Here is a 17728-nt window from a genome sequence, read left to right on the forward strand (position 1 = left end):
AAGTCTACAAATAATTACGAATCGATATGGACTTTTTGCACGGTACGTAGAGAGCCAGAATTGAAATATGGGGGCGCTTATATGGGGGCTATATACAATTATGAACTTGATATGGACCAATTTTTGTGTGATTGGAAATCGATTTATCTGAGGGATATATATAACTATAGACCGATATGGACCTAGTTAAGCATGGTTGTTAACGGCCATATACTAGCACAATGTACCAAATTTCAACTCACTCGGATGAAATTTGCTCCTCCAAGAGGCTCCAAAACCAAATCTCGGGATCGGTTTATATGGGGCTATATATGATTATGGACTGATATGGACCACTTTTGGCATGGTTGTTAAATATCATATACTATCACCACGTACCAAATTTCAAGCAGATCGGATGAATTTTGCTTCTCCAAAAGGCACCGGAGGTCAGACCTGGGGATCGGTTTATATGGAGCTACATATAATTATGGGCTGATAGGAACCAATTCCTGCATGGTTGTTGGATACCCTATACTAACATCACGTACCAAATTTCAACCGAATGGGAAGAATTTTGCTCTTCCAAGGGGCTCTGGAGGTCAAATCTGTGGATCGGTTTATACGGGGTCTATATATAATTATGGACCGATACCGACCAATTTTTGCATGGGAGTTTGAGGCCATATATTAACACCACATACCAAATTTCAACTGAATCAGATGGATTTTGGTCTTCCAAGAGGCTCCGGAGGTCAAATCTGGTGATCGGTTTATATGGGGGCTATATATAATTATGGACCGATGTGGATCAATTTTTGCGTGGTTGTCAGAGACCATATACCAACACCATGTACCAAATTTCAGCCGGATCGGATGAAATTTGCTTCTCTTAGAGGCCTCGTAAGCCAAATCGGGGGATCGGTTTATATGGGGGCTATATATAATTATGGACCGATGTGGATCAATTTTTGCGTGGTTGTTAGAGACCATATACCAACACCATGTACCAAATTTCAGCCGGATCGGATGAAATTTGCTTCTCTTAGAGGCCTCGCAAGCCAAATCGGGGGATCGGTTTATATGGGGGCTATATATAATTATGGACCGACGTAGACCAATTTTTGTGTGGTTGTTAGAGACCATATACTAACACCATGTACCAAATTTCAGCCGGATCGGATGAAATTTGCTTCTCTTAGAGGCCTCCGTACAAACGTATCTCTTTTCCTTTGCCACCGTCAATAAAATTTTGATAAAATTTTCTATAGAAATAAAATTTTGACAAAAATTTATACAGAAATAAAATTTTGACAAAATTTTCTATAGAAATATAATTTGGACCAAATTTTCTATAGAAATAAAATGTTGACAAAATTCTCTATAGAAATAAAATTTTGATAAAATTTTCTATAGAAATAAAATTTTGACAAAATTTTCTATATAAATAAAATTTTGACAAAATTTTCTATAGAAATAAAATTTTGACAAAATTTTCTATAGAAATAAAATTTTGACAACATTTCCTATACAAATAAATTTTTGACAAAATTTTCTATACAAATAAATTTTTCCATAGAAATAATTTTGTCAAAATTTTCTATAGAAATAAAATTTTCTATAGAAATAAAATTTTCACAAAATTTTCTATACAAATAAATTTTTCCTAGAAATAATTTTGTCAAAATTTTCTATAGAAATAAAATTTTGACAAAATTTTCTATAGAAATAAAATTTTCACAAAATTTTCTATAGAAATAGGGGGTTTGAAAAATTTTCTATAGAAATAAAATTTTGACAAAATTTTCTATAGGAATTAGATTTTGATAAAATTTTCTATAGAAATAAAATGTTGACAAAATTGTCTATAGAAACAAAATTTTGACAAAATTCTTTATAGAAATAAAAAATTTAAATTTATCAATAGCTAAGTCATTAGAGTGAGGACAAAATCTTTGGAACTGGGCGAGTTTTTTGCAATGTAGAGATCTATTGTAGATATTTACCTCCATTTTTTTTTCTATTCGAAAGTAAAATCCTTTGTAAAGGGAATTCCCAAACATCTTTCCTCCATCCTACGATAGAAATACAAGTGTTTTTTGTTACCCCTTTTCGTAAAAAAATTACATCCACCATTTCCCATTTTTATGCCATCCCAAATGCGTAGTACATTTCCACAGAAGGTGTTTTGTTTGGGTTTATGTATGACCGCCTCTTCCCCATGTCATTGTCGTCGTCACTGATGATATCCTTGAAATAAAACATTTATTACTACATTTATTTACTATGTCTACGAGAGGGAGTTTGGAAGCATATCTTTGGAGCTTCCATTGTTCCTGAGGTGGGGAGGTAGTTTATTGTAAAATTGTTACGAAACATGTTGCCATTCTAAAATGAACATATTTCGACATTATCCTGACCCCCAGTTAGGGTGTTTCTTGTTTGAGCAGCAGCAGGAAAGCATCGTGTGTAATAAATGCGTTTTTGGTCGTCTTTGAGGTGTGATGAAATATCTTTAATTTAGCCATGATTGCGAGGTTGCTCGGATTTAGTTTGGTGGATGAAGGGCTGTATACTTATGAGGCCACCAAGTATTTTTACGGCTAACACAATGTTATGGGTTAAACATTTTCAAAGTTTCAGTGAAGTCTTTTACGAACATCCCACACACCACTATCAAGAAAATTTTGTCAAAATTTTATTTATATAGAAAATTTTCCCAAAATTTTATTTCTATTGAAAATTTTGTCAAAATTTTATTTTTATAGAAAATTTTGTCAAATTTTATTTCTTCAGAAATTTTTTCAAAATTTTATGTCAAGAGAAAATTTTGTCAAATTTCATTTCTATGGAAAATTTTTTTCAAAATTTTATGTCTAGAGAAAATTTTGTCAAATTTCATTTCTATGGAAAATTTTGTCAAAATTTTATTTCTATAGAAAATCTTGTCAAAATTTTATTTCTATAGATTTTTTTCAAAATTTTATTTCTATAGAAAATTTTGTCAGAATTTTATTTCTATAGAAGATTTTGCAAAATTATATTTTTATAATTTTTTTTTTAATTTTATGTTATATCTAGAGAAAATTTTGTCAAATCTTATTTCTATAGAAAATGTTGTCAAAATTTTATTTTTATACAAAAAGTTGTCAAAATTTAATTTCTATAGAAAGTTTGTTTCAAAATTTTATTTCTATAGAACACTTTATCAAAATTTTATTTCTATTAAAAATTTTTTCAAAATGTTATATCTAGAGAAAATTTTGTCAAATTTTGTTTCTATAGAAAATTTTGTCAAAATTGTATTTATATAGAAAATTTTGTCAAAATTTTGTTTTTATAGAAAAATTTGTCGAAATTTTGTTTCTATAGAAAAATTTGTCGAAATTTTATTTTTATATAAAATTTTGCAAAATTTTATTTCTATAGAAAATTTTTGCAAAATTTTATACGTATAGAAAATTTTGCCAAATCTTATTTCTATAGAAAATTTTGTCAAATCTTATTTCTATAGAAATTTTTTTCACAATTTTATATCTAGAGAAAATTTTGTCAAATTTCATTTCTATGGAAAATTTTGTCAAAATTTTATTTCTGTAGAAAATTTTGTCAAAATTTTATTCCTATAGATTTTTTTTTCAAAATTTTATTTCTATAGAAAATTATGTCAGAATTTTATTTCTGTATAAGATTTTGCAAAATTATATTTCTATAGATTTTTTTTTTAATTTTATATCTAGAGAAAATTTTGTTAAATCTTATTTCTATAGAAAATTTTGTTAAAATTTTATTTTTATACAAAAAGTTGTCATAATTTAATTTCTATAGAAGTTTTTTTTTTTTAATTTTATTTCTACAGAACACTTTATCAAAATTTTATTTCTATTAAAAATTTTTCAAAATGTTATATCTACAGAAAATTTTGTCAAATTTTGTTTCTATAGAAAATTTTGTCAAAATTTTATTTATATAGAAAATTTTGTCAAAATTTTGTTTCTATAGAAAAATTTGTCGAAATTTTATTTTTATATAAAGTTTTGCAAATTTTTTTATTCGGAATTTTTTTCAAAATTTTATATCTTGAGAAAATTTTGTCAAATCTTATTTCTATTGGAAATTTTGTCAAATCTTATTTCTATAGAAATTTTTTTCAAAATTTTATTTCTATAGAAAATTTTGTCAAAATTTTATTTCTATAGAAAATGTGGTAAAAATTTTATTTCTATAGAAGATTTTGTCAAAATGTTATTTCTATAGAAGATTTTGTCAAAATTTTATTTCTATAGAAAATTTTGTGAAAATGTTATTTCTATAAAATCTTTTGTCAATAGTTTATTTCTATAGAATATTTTGTCAAAATTTTATTTCTGTAGAAAATTTTGTCAAAATTTTATTTCTTAGAAAATTTTGTCAAAATTTAATTTCTATAAAAATTTTTGTTCTTTAGAAAAATTTACCAAATTTTTATTTCTGTAGAAAATTTTGTCCAAATTTTATGTCTATTAAAAATATTATCAAAATTTTAATTCTATTAAAAATTTTGTCAACATTTTATTTGTATAGAAAATTTTCTCAAAATTTTATTTATATAAATTTTTTTTTTCAAAATTCTATAGAAAATTTTATCAAATTATTATTTCTATAGAAAATTTTATCAAAATTTTATTTCTATGGAAAATTTTATCAAAATTTTATTTCTATGGAAATTTTTAAAAATAGGGAAAAATTATACACAAATGAAACATAAAGTTTTCCTAAGTTCGTGTCTCCCACTAATTAATTCAGAATTTCTGAAAATGTGTAAATTCATTTTTTTTCCTTCGAACTTTGAAGTTTTATTTATTTTTATTTTGAATTTATCCAAAAATATTTACTTATATTTTGAAATCGGCGTGATATCGGCCTTTGTTATACAGTTTAGCTAAGATTTTCTAAAATTCATCTAAATTTTCTTCAATGAACCAAGTTTTTCCTGCAGGGTCACATATGGACATGAATAAAAAAATGGCCCAATACAAAATATTGCAAATCTCTATCATTGGCATTCAAGCCAAATTCCCTTTAGAGACTTGATAAAACAATTTTCCTATGCCTTTTTTTTGTATTTCATTTTACATTTACAGTTACCTTCCACGATCTGTCTACAATTTGTTAAATCACCATCCATTGCCGGTATAAACCGTTACAAATCTCAAGTCAGTACAATTAAATACAACCATGTTGGAAAATGAATCATACTACGAAAAACCAACTCTGTATTTGTGGATGAAGATTGCAAAAATTGTCAATGGTTGTTCGTGTGAGTGTGTGTATGTGAGAATTTCGACAATTTGCCTGCGTGTATGTGTGCGGGGTTTATGCGTGTACACAAACAGTACAGAGAGCAGAGCGAAGAAGCAAACATTAACAGATCGGCGTCTTTATTTATTTCATTAATTTTTTCTTCATTTCATTTTTTAATTGCTTTTGTTTTTAATAAAAATTTGCAAAAGTTAGTGGTAAAATATTGAGTTTCCAGTTCAGTTATAACAAAAGTGGCTATAGTTGGTTTTTGCAGCAACAATGATCAAACTATTGGAGCATGTGCCTATAAAAATTGAAAAAGACACGGGGGAAACAATACCAGCAAACAAGAAAAACACTGACGAAGAAGATGAAGAAGAGCAGATAAAGGATGATGATGATATTGATTCCGAGGACAATGATGACGAGGACGAGGAAATTGATGAAGAAGATGAGGATGAGGAGGAATGTGATAGTGAAGTTATGGACGTGGAACAAGAGGTCACCATGTTGATGAGCAGCGATGAAGAAGCAGAGTTGGAGGCACAACGTATACGTTTTCCCGAAAAACGCTTATCGAGAAAAAAGTCACAGGACTCAAAGTCCAGTCGAACGACGAGTCGCAATATGTGGGCCCTCACATTTTTTTATTTATATAGAAAATTTTGTCAAAATTTTGTTTCTATAGAAAAATTTGTCGAAATTTTATTTTTATATAAAGTTTTGCAAATTTTTTTATTCGGAATTTTTTTCAAAATTTTATATCTTGAGAAAATTTTGTCAAATCTTATTTCTATTGGAAATTTTGTCAAATCTTATTTCTATAGAAATTTTTTTCAAAATTTTATTTCTATAGAAAATTTTGTCAAAATTTTATTTCTATAGAAAATGTGGTAAAAATTTTATTTCTATAGAAGATTTTGTCAAAATGTTATTTCTATAGAAGATTTTGTCAAAATTTTATTTCTATAGAAAATTTTGTGAAAATGTTATTTCTATAAAATCTTTTGTCAATAGTTTATTTCTATAGAATATTTTGTCAAAATTTTATTTCTGTAGAAAATTTTGTCAAAATTTTATTTCTTAGAAAATTTTGTCAAAATTTAATTTCTATAAAAATTTTTGTTCTTTAGAAAAATTTACCAAATTTTTATTTCTGTAGAAAATTTTGTCCAAATTTTATGTCTATTAAAAATATTATCAAAATTTTAATTCTATTAAAAATTTTGTCAACATTTTATTTGTATAGAAAATTTTCTCAAAATTTTATTTATATAAATTTTTTTTTTCAAAATTCTATAGAAAATTTTATCAAATTATTATTTCTATAGAAAATTTTATCAAAATTTTATTTCTATGGAAAATTTTATCAAAATTTTATTTCTATGGAAATTTTTAAAAATAGGGAAAAATTATACACAAATGAAACATAAAGTTTTCCTAAGTTCGTGTCTCCCACTAATTAATTCAGAATTTCTGAAAATGTGTAAATTCATTTTTTTTCCTTCGAACTTTGAAGTTTTATTTATTTTTATTTTGAATTTATCCAAAAATATTTACTTATATTTTGAAATCGGCGTGATATCGGCCTTTGTTATACAGTTTAGCTAAGATTTTCTAAAATTCATCTAAATTTTCTTCAATGAACCAAGTTTTTCCTGCAGGGTCACATATGGACATGAATAAAAAAATGGCCCAATACAAAATATTGCAAATCTCTATCATTGGCATTCAAGCCAAATTCCCTTTAGAGACTTGATAAAACAATTTTCCTATGCCTTTTTTTTGTAAAGGGTGATTCTTTTGAGGTTAGGATTTTCATGCATTAGTATTTGACAGATCACGTGGGATTTCAGACATGGTGTCAAAGAGAAAGATGCTCAGTATGCTTTGACATTTCATCATGAATAGACTTACTAACGAGCCACAACGTCGAATTTTCAGTGAATGGGCCCTAGAAAAGTTGGCAGAAAATCCGCTTTTTTATCGACAAATTTTGTTCAGCGATGAGGCTCATTTCTGGTTGAATGGCTACGTAAATAAGCAAAATTGCCGCATTTGGAGTGAAGAGCAACCAGAAGCCGTTCAAGAACTGCCCATGCATCCCGAAAAATGCACTGTTTGGTGTGGTTTGTACGCTGGTGGAATCATTGGACCGTATTTTTTCAAAGATGCTGTTGGACGCAACGTTACGGTGAATGGCGATCGCTATCGTTCGATGCTAACAAACTTTTTGTTGCCAAAAATGGAAGAACTGAACTTGGTTGACATGTGGTTTCAACAAGATGGCGCTACATGCCACACAGCTCGCGATTCTATGGCCATTTTGAGGGAAAACTTCGGAGAACAATTCATCTCAAGAAATGGACCGGTAAGTTGGCCACCAAGATCATGCGATTTGACGCCTTTAGACTATTTTTTGTGGGGCTACATCAAGTCTAAAGTCTACAGAAATAAGCCAGCAACTATTCCAGCTTTGGAAGACAACATTTCCGAAGAAATTCGGGCTATTCCGGCCGAAATGCTCGAAAAAGTTGCCCAAAATTGGACTTTCCGAATGGACCACCTAAGACGCAGCCGCGGTCAACATTTAAATGAAATTATCTTCAAAAAGTAAATGTCATGGACCAATCTAACGTTTCAAATAAAGAACCGATGAGATTTTGCAAATTTTATGCGTTTTTTTTTTAAAAAAAGTTATCAAGCTCTTAACAAATCACCCTTTATTTCATTTTACATTTACAGTTACCTTCCACGATCTGTCTACAATTTGTTAAATCACCATCCATTGCCGGTATAAACCGTTACAAATCTCAAGTCAGTACAATTAAATACAACCATGTTGGAAAATGAATCATACTACGAAAAACCAACTCTGTATTTGTGGATGAAGATTGCAAAAATTGTCAATGGTTGTTCGTGTGAGTGTGTGTATGTGAGAATTTCGACAATTTGCCTGCGTGTATGTGTGCGGGGTTTATGCGTGTACACAAACAGTACAGAGAGCAGAGCGAAGAAGCAAACATTAACAGATCGGCGTCTTTATTTATTTCATTAATTTTTTCTTCATTTCATTTTTTAATTGCTTTTGTTTTTAATAAAAATTTGCAAAAGTTAGTGGTAAAATATTGAGTTTCCAGTTCAGTTATAACAAAAGTGGCTATAGTTGGTTTTTGCAGCAACAATGATCAAACTATTGGAGCATGTGCCTATAAAAATTGAAAAAGACACGGGGGAAACAATACCAGCAAACAAGAAAAACACTGACGAAGAAGATGAAGAAGAGCAGATAAAGGATGATGATGATATTGATTCCGAGGACAATGATGACGAGGACGAGGAAATTGATGAAGAAGATGAGGATGAGGAGGAATGTGATAGTGAAGTTATGGACGTGGAACAAGAGGTCACCATGTTGATGAGCAGCGATGAAGAAGCAGAGTTGGAGGCACAACGTATACGTTTTCCCGAAAAACGCTTATCGAGAAAAAAGTCACAGGACTCAAAGTCCAGTCGAACGACGAGTCGCAATAGCAATAGCAGCCAGACTTCCACCAATAATTCTAATGCCACTTTGGAAGCCAGCCTCAATAATACATTGACCAAGGCAAGTAATGAAAACCACACAGTGAAAATAAAAGAAATAACAAAAAGCGAATCGGTTGAGGTCGCAAAACCAAAACAGCAGCAAAGATCTTCACAACGAAATAATACACGAAAGGAGAATAGTAGTCTTCCTCCCACTAGTGGTGGCAATAGCGACCTACGACAAGTTGTAGCATGTCGCCGACAAAGTAACAATTCCACTTGTAGCTTAGGCTCGTCCATAGCTTCCACAGAATCTGCTGAAACCGAATCGTGTGGAAATATTTACGTTTTTCAGAGCCAACAAAAACTCATCTTTAGCTGTGAATTTTGTGATCTAAAATATGGAAATCTGGAGAATCTCAGTCGTCATTTGCATGAAAACCATCATCTTTTCCAAATGCAGGATGAGGACCAGGAAAAGGAAAATTCCCCGCGTAATTTGCGCAACAAAAACAAAGCCAATCGTATGCCGGCAAAAACACTACAACAACAAGCCCTCAGCGTCGTAAAGAAGGAGCCACTACAAACAACAGCAGCTGAGTCAACATTGCCACCTGTTGCCCTGTCGCTGGATACACAAACTGAACATTCCTTACAATCTTGTGGCAATGTCTTTATACTAAATCATCGCAAGCTATTTCTGATTTGTGGTCATTGTGAAACCAAATATGCAAATGTGGAACTATTTGAGAAGCATTTGCGCCAGCAGCATGATGTCTTTGAAGGCACGACAGCCTGTAATGAGGTAAATGTTATACCCAAAACAGAAATAAAGCAGGAAGTTTATATTATAACTGAAATGATGGAAAAGTCTGCGGCAATACTTCCGACTAATGAAGCTGCCATGGTTACAATACCAGCAGAAATACCTTTGGATATTAGTACAACAGAAATCGATGTAGAGGATGAAGAGGAGAATGCCCCAAATACCATTGCCAACGAGAAGCCTACATTGCCTCGCGAAACTCCTTTAGAAAGTGGACAAGCTATAGAATCGATAGGGGCAAAAGAAATTTCTGCAGAAAATATGGGGACAGTGTCTACAAAAATTTCCCAGAAAAGTGAGGCAAGACCGAAAAGCACAGTACCCACAGAAATTCCTTTGGAGAATGTAGCTAGTTCCGAACTAATAGTCCCCACAAAAATTCCTTTGGAAAATGAAAATATATCGAAAGTGGTAGCACCTACAGAAATTACTTTGGAAAGTGAAATGATTTCTTCCATACAAATTCATGATTCTGGAGTAACAATAGCTGAAATACCAGTAATCATTGCCTCTGAGGATACCAGCACCATTGTTATGGCGGAAAGCTCTACTACCACTATTTCGTCTGAATCAGTAGAGGCTGAAATTATTGATGCTGCAAAAGATAAAAGTGCTCCTCTTCCACCCACTGATAAGCAGCAAAGAAAAAGGCATTCTTCACCAGAAAAGCTGGAAGATCAAAAATCCCCTCAAAAAAGACCTCGAAGGACGGTACGAAAAATACTGGAGGTAAGTATTGCAAAGTAGACTCATCCAATGTGTATTCATTTTCCCACTTGCAGCTTCCTGAAGAGACAGAAGACAATGAAAAACCACAATCCAAAACTAAATCTACAAAGAAGGAAAGGGGAAAAGCCAAAAAGGATAGTCGAATAACGACAGAAAAACAACGAAAATCTAATTCAACTGCCACTGAGACCGGTCATCAACCAGCATCGATCCAAAATGAAAACCCCGTAGAGCCAACAAAACTAAATACTACAGCCCCGAAAAGAAAACGTAAACCACCATTGGCCAAAACCAAAATTGAAAAACCCGATTCCGCAACTCTATCGCAAACACAATTCGTACTCACCGAAAGTAGTGCAAGTGGTCCCACCGACAAAGATGAAGAATTTCTAGAAGATCCTGTAGCCGAAATAATTGAGCAAATCCAAAACGAAATGAATAATGGAGCCCAGGAAGTTCGAATACAAAATGTCTGTTCCATACCTACAAGCCTGAGTAAACTCTTTGGCGATACTTCACCTCAAATTATGGCCTCTTCTACCTCCTCTCTCAGTCCAGACAAAAAGACACAAGTCCTTGATAGTGATCCCAATTCACCAGAAGATATAAAACCGATTATTAACCATTTGGGTGAAAGACGATTCGTGTGTGATCAATGCCCCCGATCGTTTCGAAAAAATGTGCGACTTGTGGAACACAAACGTCTGCATACGGGCGAAAAGCCTTTTGTCTGTGATGAGTGTGGCAAAAGATTCCGCATTCGTATGCAATTGAATGAACACAAACTTCGACATTCCAAAGAAAAGAAATTCATATGTGAGGTATGCCAATTAGGCTGTTGCACAAAACAGGATTTGAATTTACATATGCGCCACCACACCAATGATCGTCGTTTCCATTGCACCATGTGTCCCAAGGCTTTTGTTAGGAATTCCGATTTGAAGATTCACGTTAGGGTTCATACAGGCGAAAAGCCTTATGTGTGCGACATTTGTCACAAGTGTTTCAGGGCCAATCAGAATCTTAGCGTTCACAAGAAATCCCATATGGGTGAGGCCTCAAAGACATACCAATGTGAGCATTGTGACAAGAAATTCTTGCGTAATATTGATCGTACGGTCCATATGCGATCCCATACTGGTGAGAAACCCTTCAAATGTGAGATCTGTGATCGAGCCTATTCATCCAAATTCAATGTGAGGGCCCACATAGAACGCGATCACATAATGGAGCATGGCAAAAAGAAACCGGGACCCAAACCCAGAGCCTTGCGTGAAGAACTCGCGAAACAAAAGAAATTAATAGAGGAATTGCAACAGCAATTACTAAGGCAAATAAAAACTGATGAAACAATCATACCAGCCGAGGAGCATTCAAATCATGAAAGTGATATGGAAGATGTTGATAACAACCACACCATTATGGATCATCATATACAGGGGTCCAATATAAGTCCCACAAATAATGCAGCCAATGAGCAAAATGAATCATTTATTATTTCGGAAATAAATTCACCCACTTCTATGTCCCTGACGGCGGCGATACCTCAAACTCCGCCATCTCAATCAATATCGGATAATCCCTTCACCAAAGCGGCGAGACAAAAACCATCATCATCAACAACAACCACCACTGTAGTCCCTTTAACAATAACACCAAAGACTACAACAACCCAAGTTGTATCTCAAAATACTTCCTTGGGCATACAGCAGGTTATGTCGGTAACCGTTTCGATGCAAGTTGAAAATGTTCCCACCTCAACATCAACCACAGCAAACGTACCAGAAAAAGAGAATGCAGGCATTTCTAATTTACAAATGACCACCACCTCACCATCACCAACATCCAATGCAAATAATGTGAAAAAGGAAAGAAAAATAACGAGTTATTTTACGGTAATTGGCCAAAAGGCTGAAGGTTAAATGAAATTGTGAATTATTATATGTTTAATTAGCGCGAGAGAGTGAGAGGGCGTTGCTGCCTTTCTAAAATGTTGAATATTTTGATTATTCATAGAAAATTTTACTTAACATTTTATGGGTTGGGAATTTTTACAAATATCCTAAATATTGTGAATTTTTATATGAGCTGTCCCGGTCAATCATATCAAAGTTGATGAATGGTAACCCAAAATTGATAATTATCGACTTTTGCCATTAAACCCGTTATTATTTATCGAACTTATATTAATTTTATTCACTGGATGAATTTCAAGCAGCATATTGCTTTTATCTAGCCCATAGAGCTTATTACGAGAAAAACTAGATTTTTTTGATTGTTTCAAAATTTTAAAAAGGCGAAAAATAGCATTGTAGCGATTGTAATTGGAAACAAAATGTCGACTTTCAACATTTTAAATATTCTATTTAGTGTATTTTACAACTACCAAAAAAGTTGAATTGAACGCCAAATTTTCGAATTGCTGGAATTATGAAAACGTCGAATTTTGCAGTTATTGAAAGTCAACTTTCAAATATTGAAAAAGTCGACATTTAAATTTTTACCAAATTTGAGAATCTAAATGTCAACTTACCTAAATTTGGAAAATTCGACGTTTTGATTTTTTCTTTATGTGAAAGTTGACTTTTTAGAATTTTCAACTTTTTTCATATTCGGAAAAGTCGAATAAACAAAGTCTACATTTTGCATTACTATAATTTTAAAACAGTCTTCTTTTGTGGTTAATGAAATCAACTTTCAAATATTGTAAAAGTCACTTTTTCCAAATTTGAGAATATACCGAATTTCCATATTTTGAGATATTGCAAAAGTCGACATTTCAAATTTGAGAATCTAGAGGGCGACTTCATGAAAATTCGACATTTCAATTATTTGAAGCCCCTTTTTCATTATATGAAAAGGGACTTTTAGACCTTTCAACTTTTTCCAAATTCAGAAATGTTGACCTTGGGCATTACTAAATTTTTAAAAAAGGCGACTTGTAGTTATTGAAAAGTTATTGAAAAGTCAATTTTCAAATTTGAGAATATAAAGGACGACTTAACGAAAATTCGATTTATTCATTATATATTTTTTTTATAGATTTATAGATCTTTGATCCCGAAAGTCGATTTGGATCAATAAAATTTCGACTTTTTTAAGTTTTTTTTTTCGGTTCCAAAAGTCGGTTCGATTAAATTTTCAAAAGAACGTCTACTTCGAATTCCTAAAATTTTGAAGAAGATAGTTTAAACGTTTTTCCAATCTCGAAAGTCAGTTTGAATCTCTATCAAAAATCAATTAGTCGATCTAACAAATTTTAAAAATATCAACTTCGAATTCCTAAAAACCTGTGGTTTTTGTGCTTATTCAAAAATTGGAAAATGTCGACTTTTTTTCAAAGTTGGGAAATTCAGCTGCTGCGATCATTGAAAAGTTGACTTTTGACATCGTGACTTTCGAATTTTTTAATGAGTTGTAAGCAAACAAGATCCACATCAAATTCTCTCTTTGACTTTTCGAGTTTTTCCAATCTGGAAAGTTGATTTGGGCCACTATCGAGAGTCGACTAGTCGAAAATACCAAAAGTCGATTAGTTGAAAATATCAAAAGTCGATTAAGGAAATTTAAAGATTACAAAAAATCGATCTTGACTTTTCGATTCTTTGTTTTTGCAAATTAGTCATATTAGTCGATTCATATTTTATATTAGTCGAATTTAAAAATTTTAAAAAATCTACCTTAACTTTTCGATTTTTTTTTCAAAAGTAAAATTTTGAATTCCTATTTTCGTCTTTTTTGATTAATCGAATTTACAGATTACAAAAAATCCACCTTGAATTTTCGATTTTTTTTTTATTTTTATAGGTCAAATTTTTGAATTCCTATTTTCGACTTTTTAAAATTTTTAAAACTACAACTTTCGTCTTATGCTGCGACTTTTTTTATTAATTGTTTGCATGAAAATTTCTAGATAGTATCATCTATTTCAATTATTAAAACTTTGATCTTATAATGGATCCGACTAATCAGCTTTTCATGGCCTTAGACTTAGTAGACTGTTGATGACCAAGAACGAGCTTCACATTTTTTCCTTTTTCTCATTCGAATTGATTTCTAATATAAATATAAAAACACAAAACCTTGCCTAAATAATGTATATATCCAAAGCACCATTTAAGATGCATTCATTTAATATTTATATATTTTAAAATAAGCAGAAGAGAGCACTTCAAAATGTTTTTTATAGCAACTACTTCTAAAAATATTCCTTGGCCGATAACGCAGTTTTATGTTAGTGTTTACTAACATGGTTATAAAAGCCCGACTAAGCTTTCGGTGGGCATGCAATCCAAATGGCTAACTAAAAATCTCTATTCTTATTTTCAGATTTTTCTTTTTTACTTTTCCACATTTGCATTGATTTCTAATATTTATATATATGAAAACACAAAACCTTGCCTATACTACACATATATCAAGAATAATTTATATAAATACATTTGATGTAAAATTTATATATTTACAATACATTTGATTTAATATTTATTAGATTCATAAAACAGAAGAAAAAAATACTATAAAATTGATTTTAATAGCAACGATCGATCCCTTGTCTAGCGACAAAAATTATTCCTTTGCCATGTATTCGTGATGGCTAACAAATAATATCGCTAGAGGTATACCACATTGCAGTTTAACCTTGAAAATGATATTACTACAAGTATAACCTTAGCTAAGAAAACAAAAAAGAAAAATTTGTTAACATTTTTTTTACATAGTTTTTACATAAAACTTTTACACAAAATGTTGTATTTAATTGTTAAGTATATTTCACCTAAAAAGGATTATACACAATTTATATAAAAAAAGCAAAAAGACTCATAAGACTTAAAAACGGTAAATAACCAGGTCCAATTTATATTATAACAAATTAAAACTATAAACACTAAAAACAAACTAATAAGTTAGTGATAAGGATTATAAATCCTTAAATGAAAAACAAAACAGGTTCTCTACCATACAACAACGCAAATAGGTTTAATTTAACCCAAAACCACAAATTGAATTTTGATTCTAATGAAAGAAACAAGAAAATTACTACTCTTTACATACCATTCAAATGTTTTAAAAGATCTATACTCCATAAAATTTTATATAAAAAGCCAGAAAAAAATATTATTTCTAATTGTCTTTATATAAACCAGAACTTTCCATATTTAGGTTAACCTGTGTATTATTACATAACTAATTTAAATGATAAATGAACAAATTTTCTTCCTATTTCTACGCACAATATAAGATAAATTTAATTTATTTGAAAAACAAAAATATCTATATGTTATAATGTTTGCTTTAATTGAATGAATTAATTATACTTATATATAAAACAAAAAAAAAAAAGAATAAGTTCCAATGGATATAGATTAAGTACTCGTATGAGGTATTTTAGGAGTGGTTTAACCCATAAACTCATTTCCAAAACCCCATAGACAATACTTGCGTTAATCCGTCCGTTGATTGAAGAGTTGAGCTTGGTGCTTCAAATAGCAAAAATCAATCCTTCCCTCAATGCACGTATTAGCACATGGTATATAATTTCACCTCAAGACCTTCCGATGACTGAGTGTAAAATTTCAATGTCCTCAAAAAAAAGTTTAAAGCTTTATGTTCCCATACTCCAAATTTTGGTCATTCTCTTCCGGAAGAAAAAAAAAAAACAAAAAACTTTTTGCTTTCCGTTGCAAAAGTCGATTTGAAAATTTTCACAAAAAAAATAAACTTTTCTAATATTTTAAAAAAATATTTGAAAATTCGACTTTTTCTTAATGTAAAAAGTCCAAATCAACCTTACCTCTATTGGACAATGACACACAAAAACCGATTTCTTAAAATTTGTGAAAGATCAAGAGATAAATATCTCCAAAATCTGAAATGTCTGCCCTTTCTAAGAAAATTTAATTTTTCCTATATTGAAGATTTGCAACCATACGGCCCACTACATATTTCCTTGCAACATTTGGATTATTCTTTCCATATTTTTCGTTTATGGGTTATGCCACTGTTTCAAAATGTCTCAAAATATTGAATATTTTTTTATATTTACAATTATTTTTTTTTAATCCAGAAAAGACACTACTTTTATATACTTAAAGCAAAACGGTTTATATGAATATACAACTATCACTCTTCCGAAACACCTCACTTGGATTTATGTAAAACTCATTTAAAAAAAAACAATAGTTCTAATTATTTCATAAGAGATCATTATACTATATTTAGTGTTCTAAAAACAAAAAAAGAGCATATATATGAAATATATACTTATTTTTATATTTTCGAAATGTGTTTGTATTAAATGGTGGCACAAAATTGTAAGCAATACTGCTAAAACTCGGTTGGTACCTTAGGTTAGGTTAGGTTAGGTGGCAGCCTGATGTATCAGGCTCACTTAGACTATTCAGTCTATTGTGACACTATATTGGTTATCACTGAGTGCTGCCTGATTCCATGTTAAGCTCAATGACAAGGGACCTCCTTTTTATAGCCGAGTCCGAACGGCGTTCCACATTGCAGTGAAACCATTTAGACACCCTCAGAAATGTCACCAGCATTACTGAGGTAGGATAATCAATCGCTGAAAATCCTTTTTTGGTGTTCGGTCGAAGCAGGACTCGAACCCACGACCTTGTGTATGAAAGGCGGGCATGCTAACCATTGCACCGATGTGGCTCCTTGTTTTCGTGTGTGATAATAGAGGTTCTTTCATGCTCTGTATACCGATCTTACGAAAATTCCTTTGTATACCAATAACGCCATTTTGCCGTGTGTTTCTTATGTGGGGGAAACCTAAACAACCAACATTTTCGTTAGCCAAAGTGCCTATACTTTAAAACATTTCCATCCAAGTTTTGACATTTTTTTTACTTTCACCTGCATAATGCGAATTTATGAACCTTTAGCGAAAATTTCGTGCACGAGCCAATAACACGGTTTTGTAATGTATTTCTAATGGAAGAACAAGAACATAGGGACTAAAATTCGGCCGGGCCGAATATTAAATACCCACCGCAATGAATCAAATATAATAGTTTCCTTTGAAAACGCTAAAGAGGTCGAATCGGGAGATCGGTCCATATGGGGGAAATGCCAAAACATTGACCGACACATACACCCTTCGGCACACTTTTTTATGGACCCAAAATACCTCTAAATTTCCAATTTCAGGCAAATTGGTTAAAAATTCGGGAGATCGGTCTATATGGGGGTATACCAAAATACACACCATATTCGGCATTCTTATGTGTGGACCTAAAATACCTCTAGTCTAATGTCGATGTCCAGAAGCCCAAGAAGTGAATTCAGGATATCGCACCATATTAGGCACACATATTTATGTTCCCAAAATTCCTCTAGACGCTTAAGAAGACAAATCGGTCAATA

The 17728-nt window shown here is 31.3% G+C and overlaps 2 protein-coding genes across 8 annotated transcripts in view; one reads left to right on the forward strand and one right to left on the reverse strand.

Moving 5' to 3' along the window:
- comm3 overlaps positions 1-17728 on the reverse strand; it is a 207000-nt gene that overhangs the window by 13049 nt on the left and 176223 nt on the right. The gene's annotated exons all lie outside the window — the stretch shown is intronic.
- LOC142232845 (uncharacterized) lies at positions 8243-16629 on the forward strand. Of its 3 annotated transcripts, none has more exons than XM_075303538.1 (3): positions 8243-8375; positions 8429-10345; positions 10399-16629. In XM_075303538.1, exons 2-3 carry the CDS (start codon positions 8447-8449, stop codon positions 12265-12267), a joined length of 3768 nt encoding a protein of 1255 aa, XP_075159653.1. In that variant the 5' UTR covers positions 8243-8375; positions 8429-8446; the 3' UTR covers positions 12268-16629. The 3 variants fall into 3 exon arrangements, with proteins under 3 accessions (XP_075159653.1, XP_075159654.1, XP_075159652.1); XM_075303539.1 differs by having other exon boundaries at positions 8442-10345; XM_075303537.1 differs by having other exon boundaries at positions 8243-10345.

Source organism: Haematobia irritans, chromosome 4, assembly GCF_050003625.1.
Source record: "Haematobia irritans isolate KBUSLIRL chromosome 4, ASM5000362v1, whole genome shotgun sequence".
Lineage (NCBI taxonomy): Eukaryota > Metazoa > Arthropoda > Insecta > Diptera > Muscidae > Haematobia > Haematobia irritans.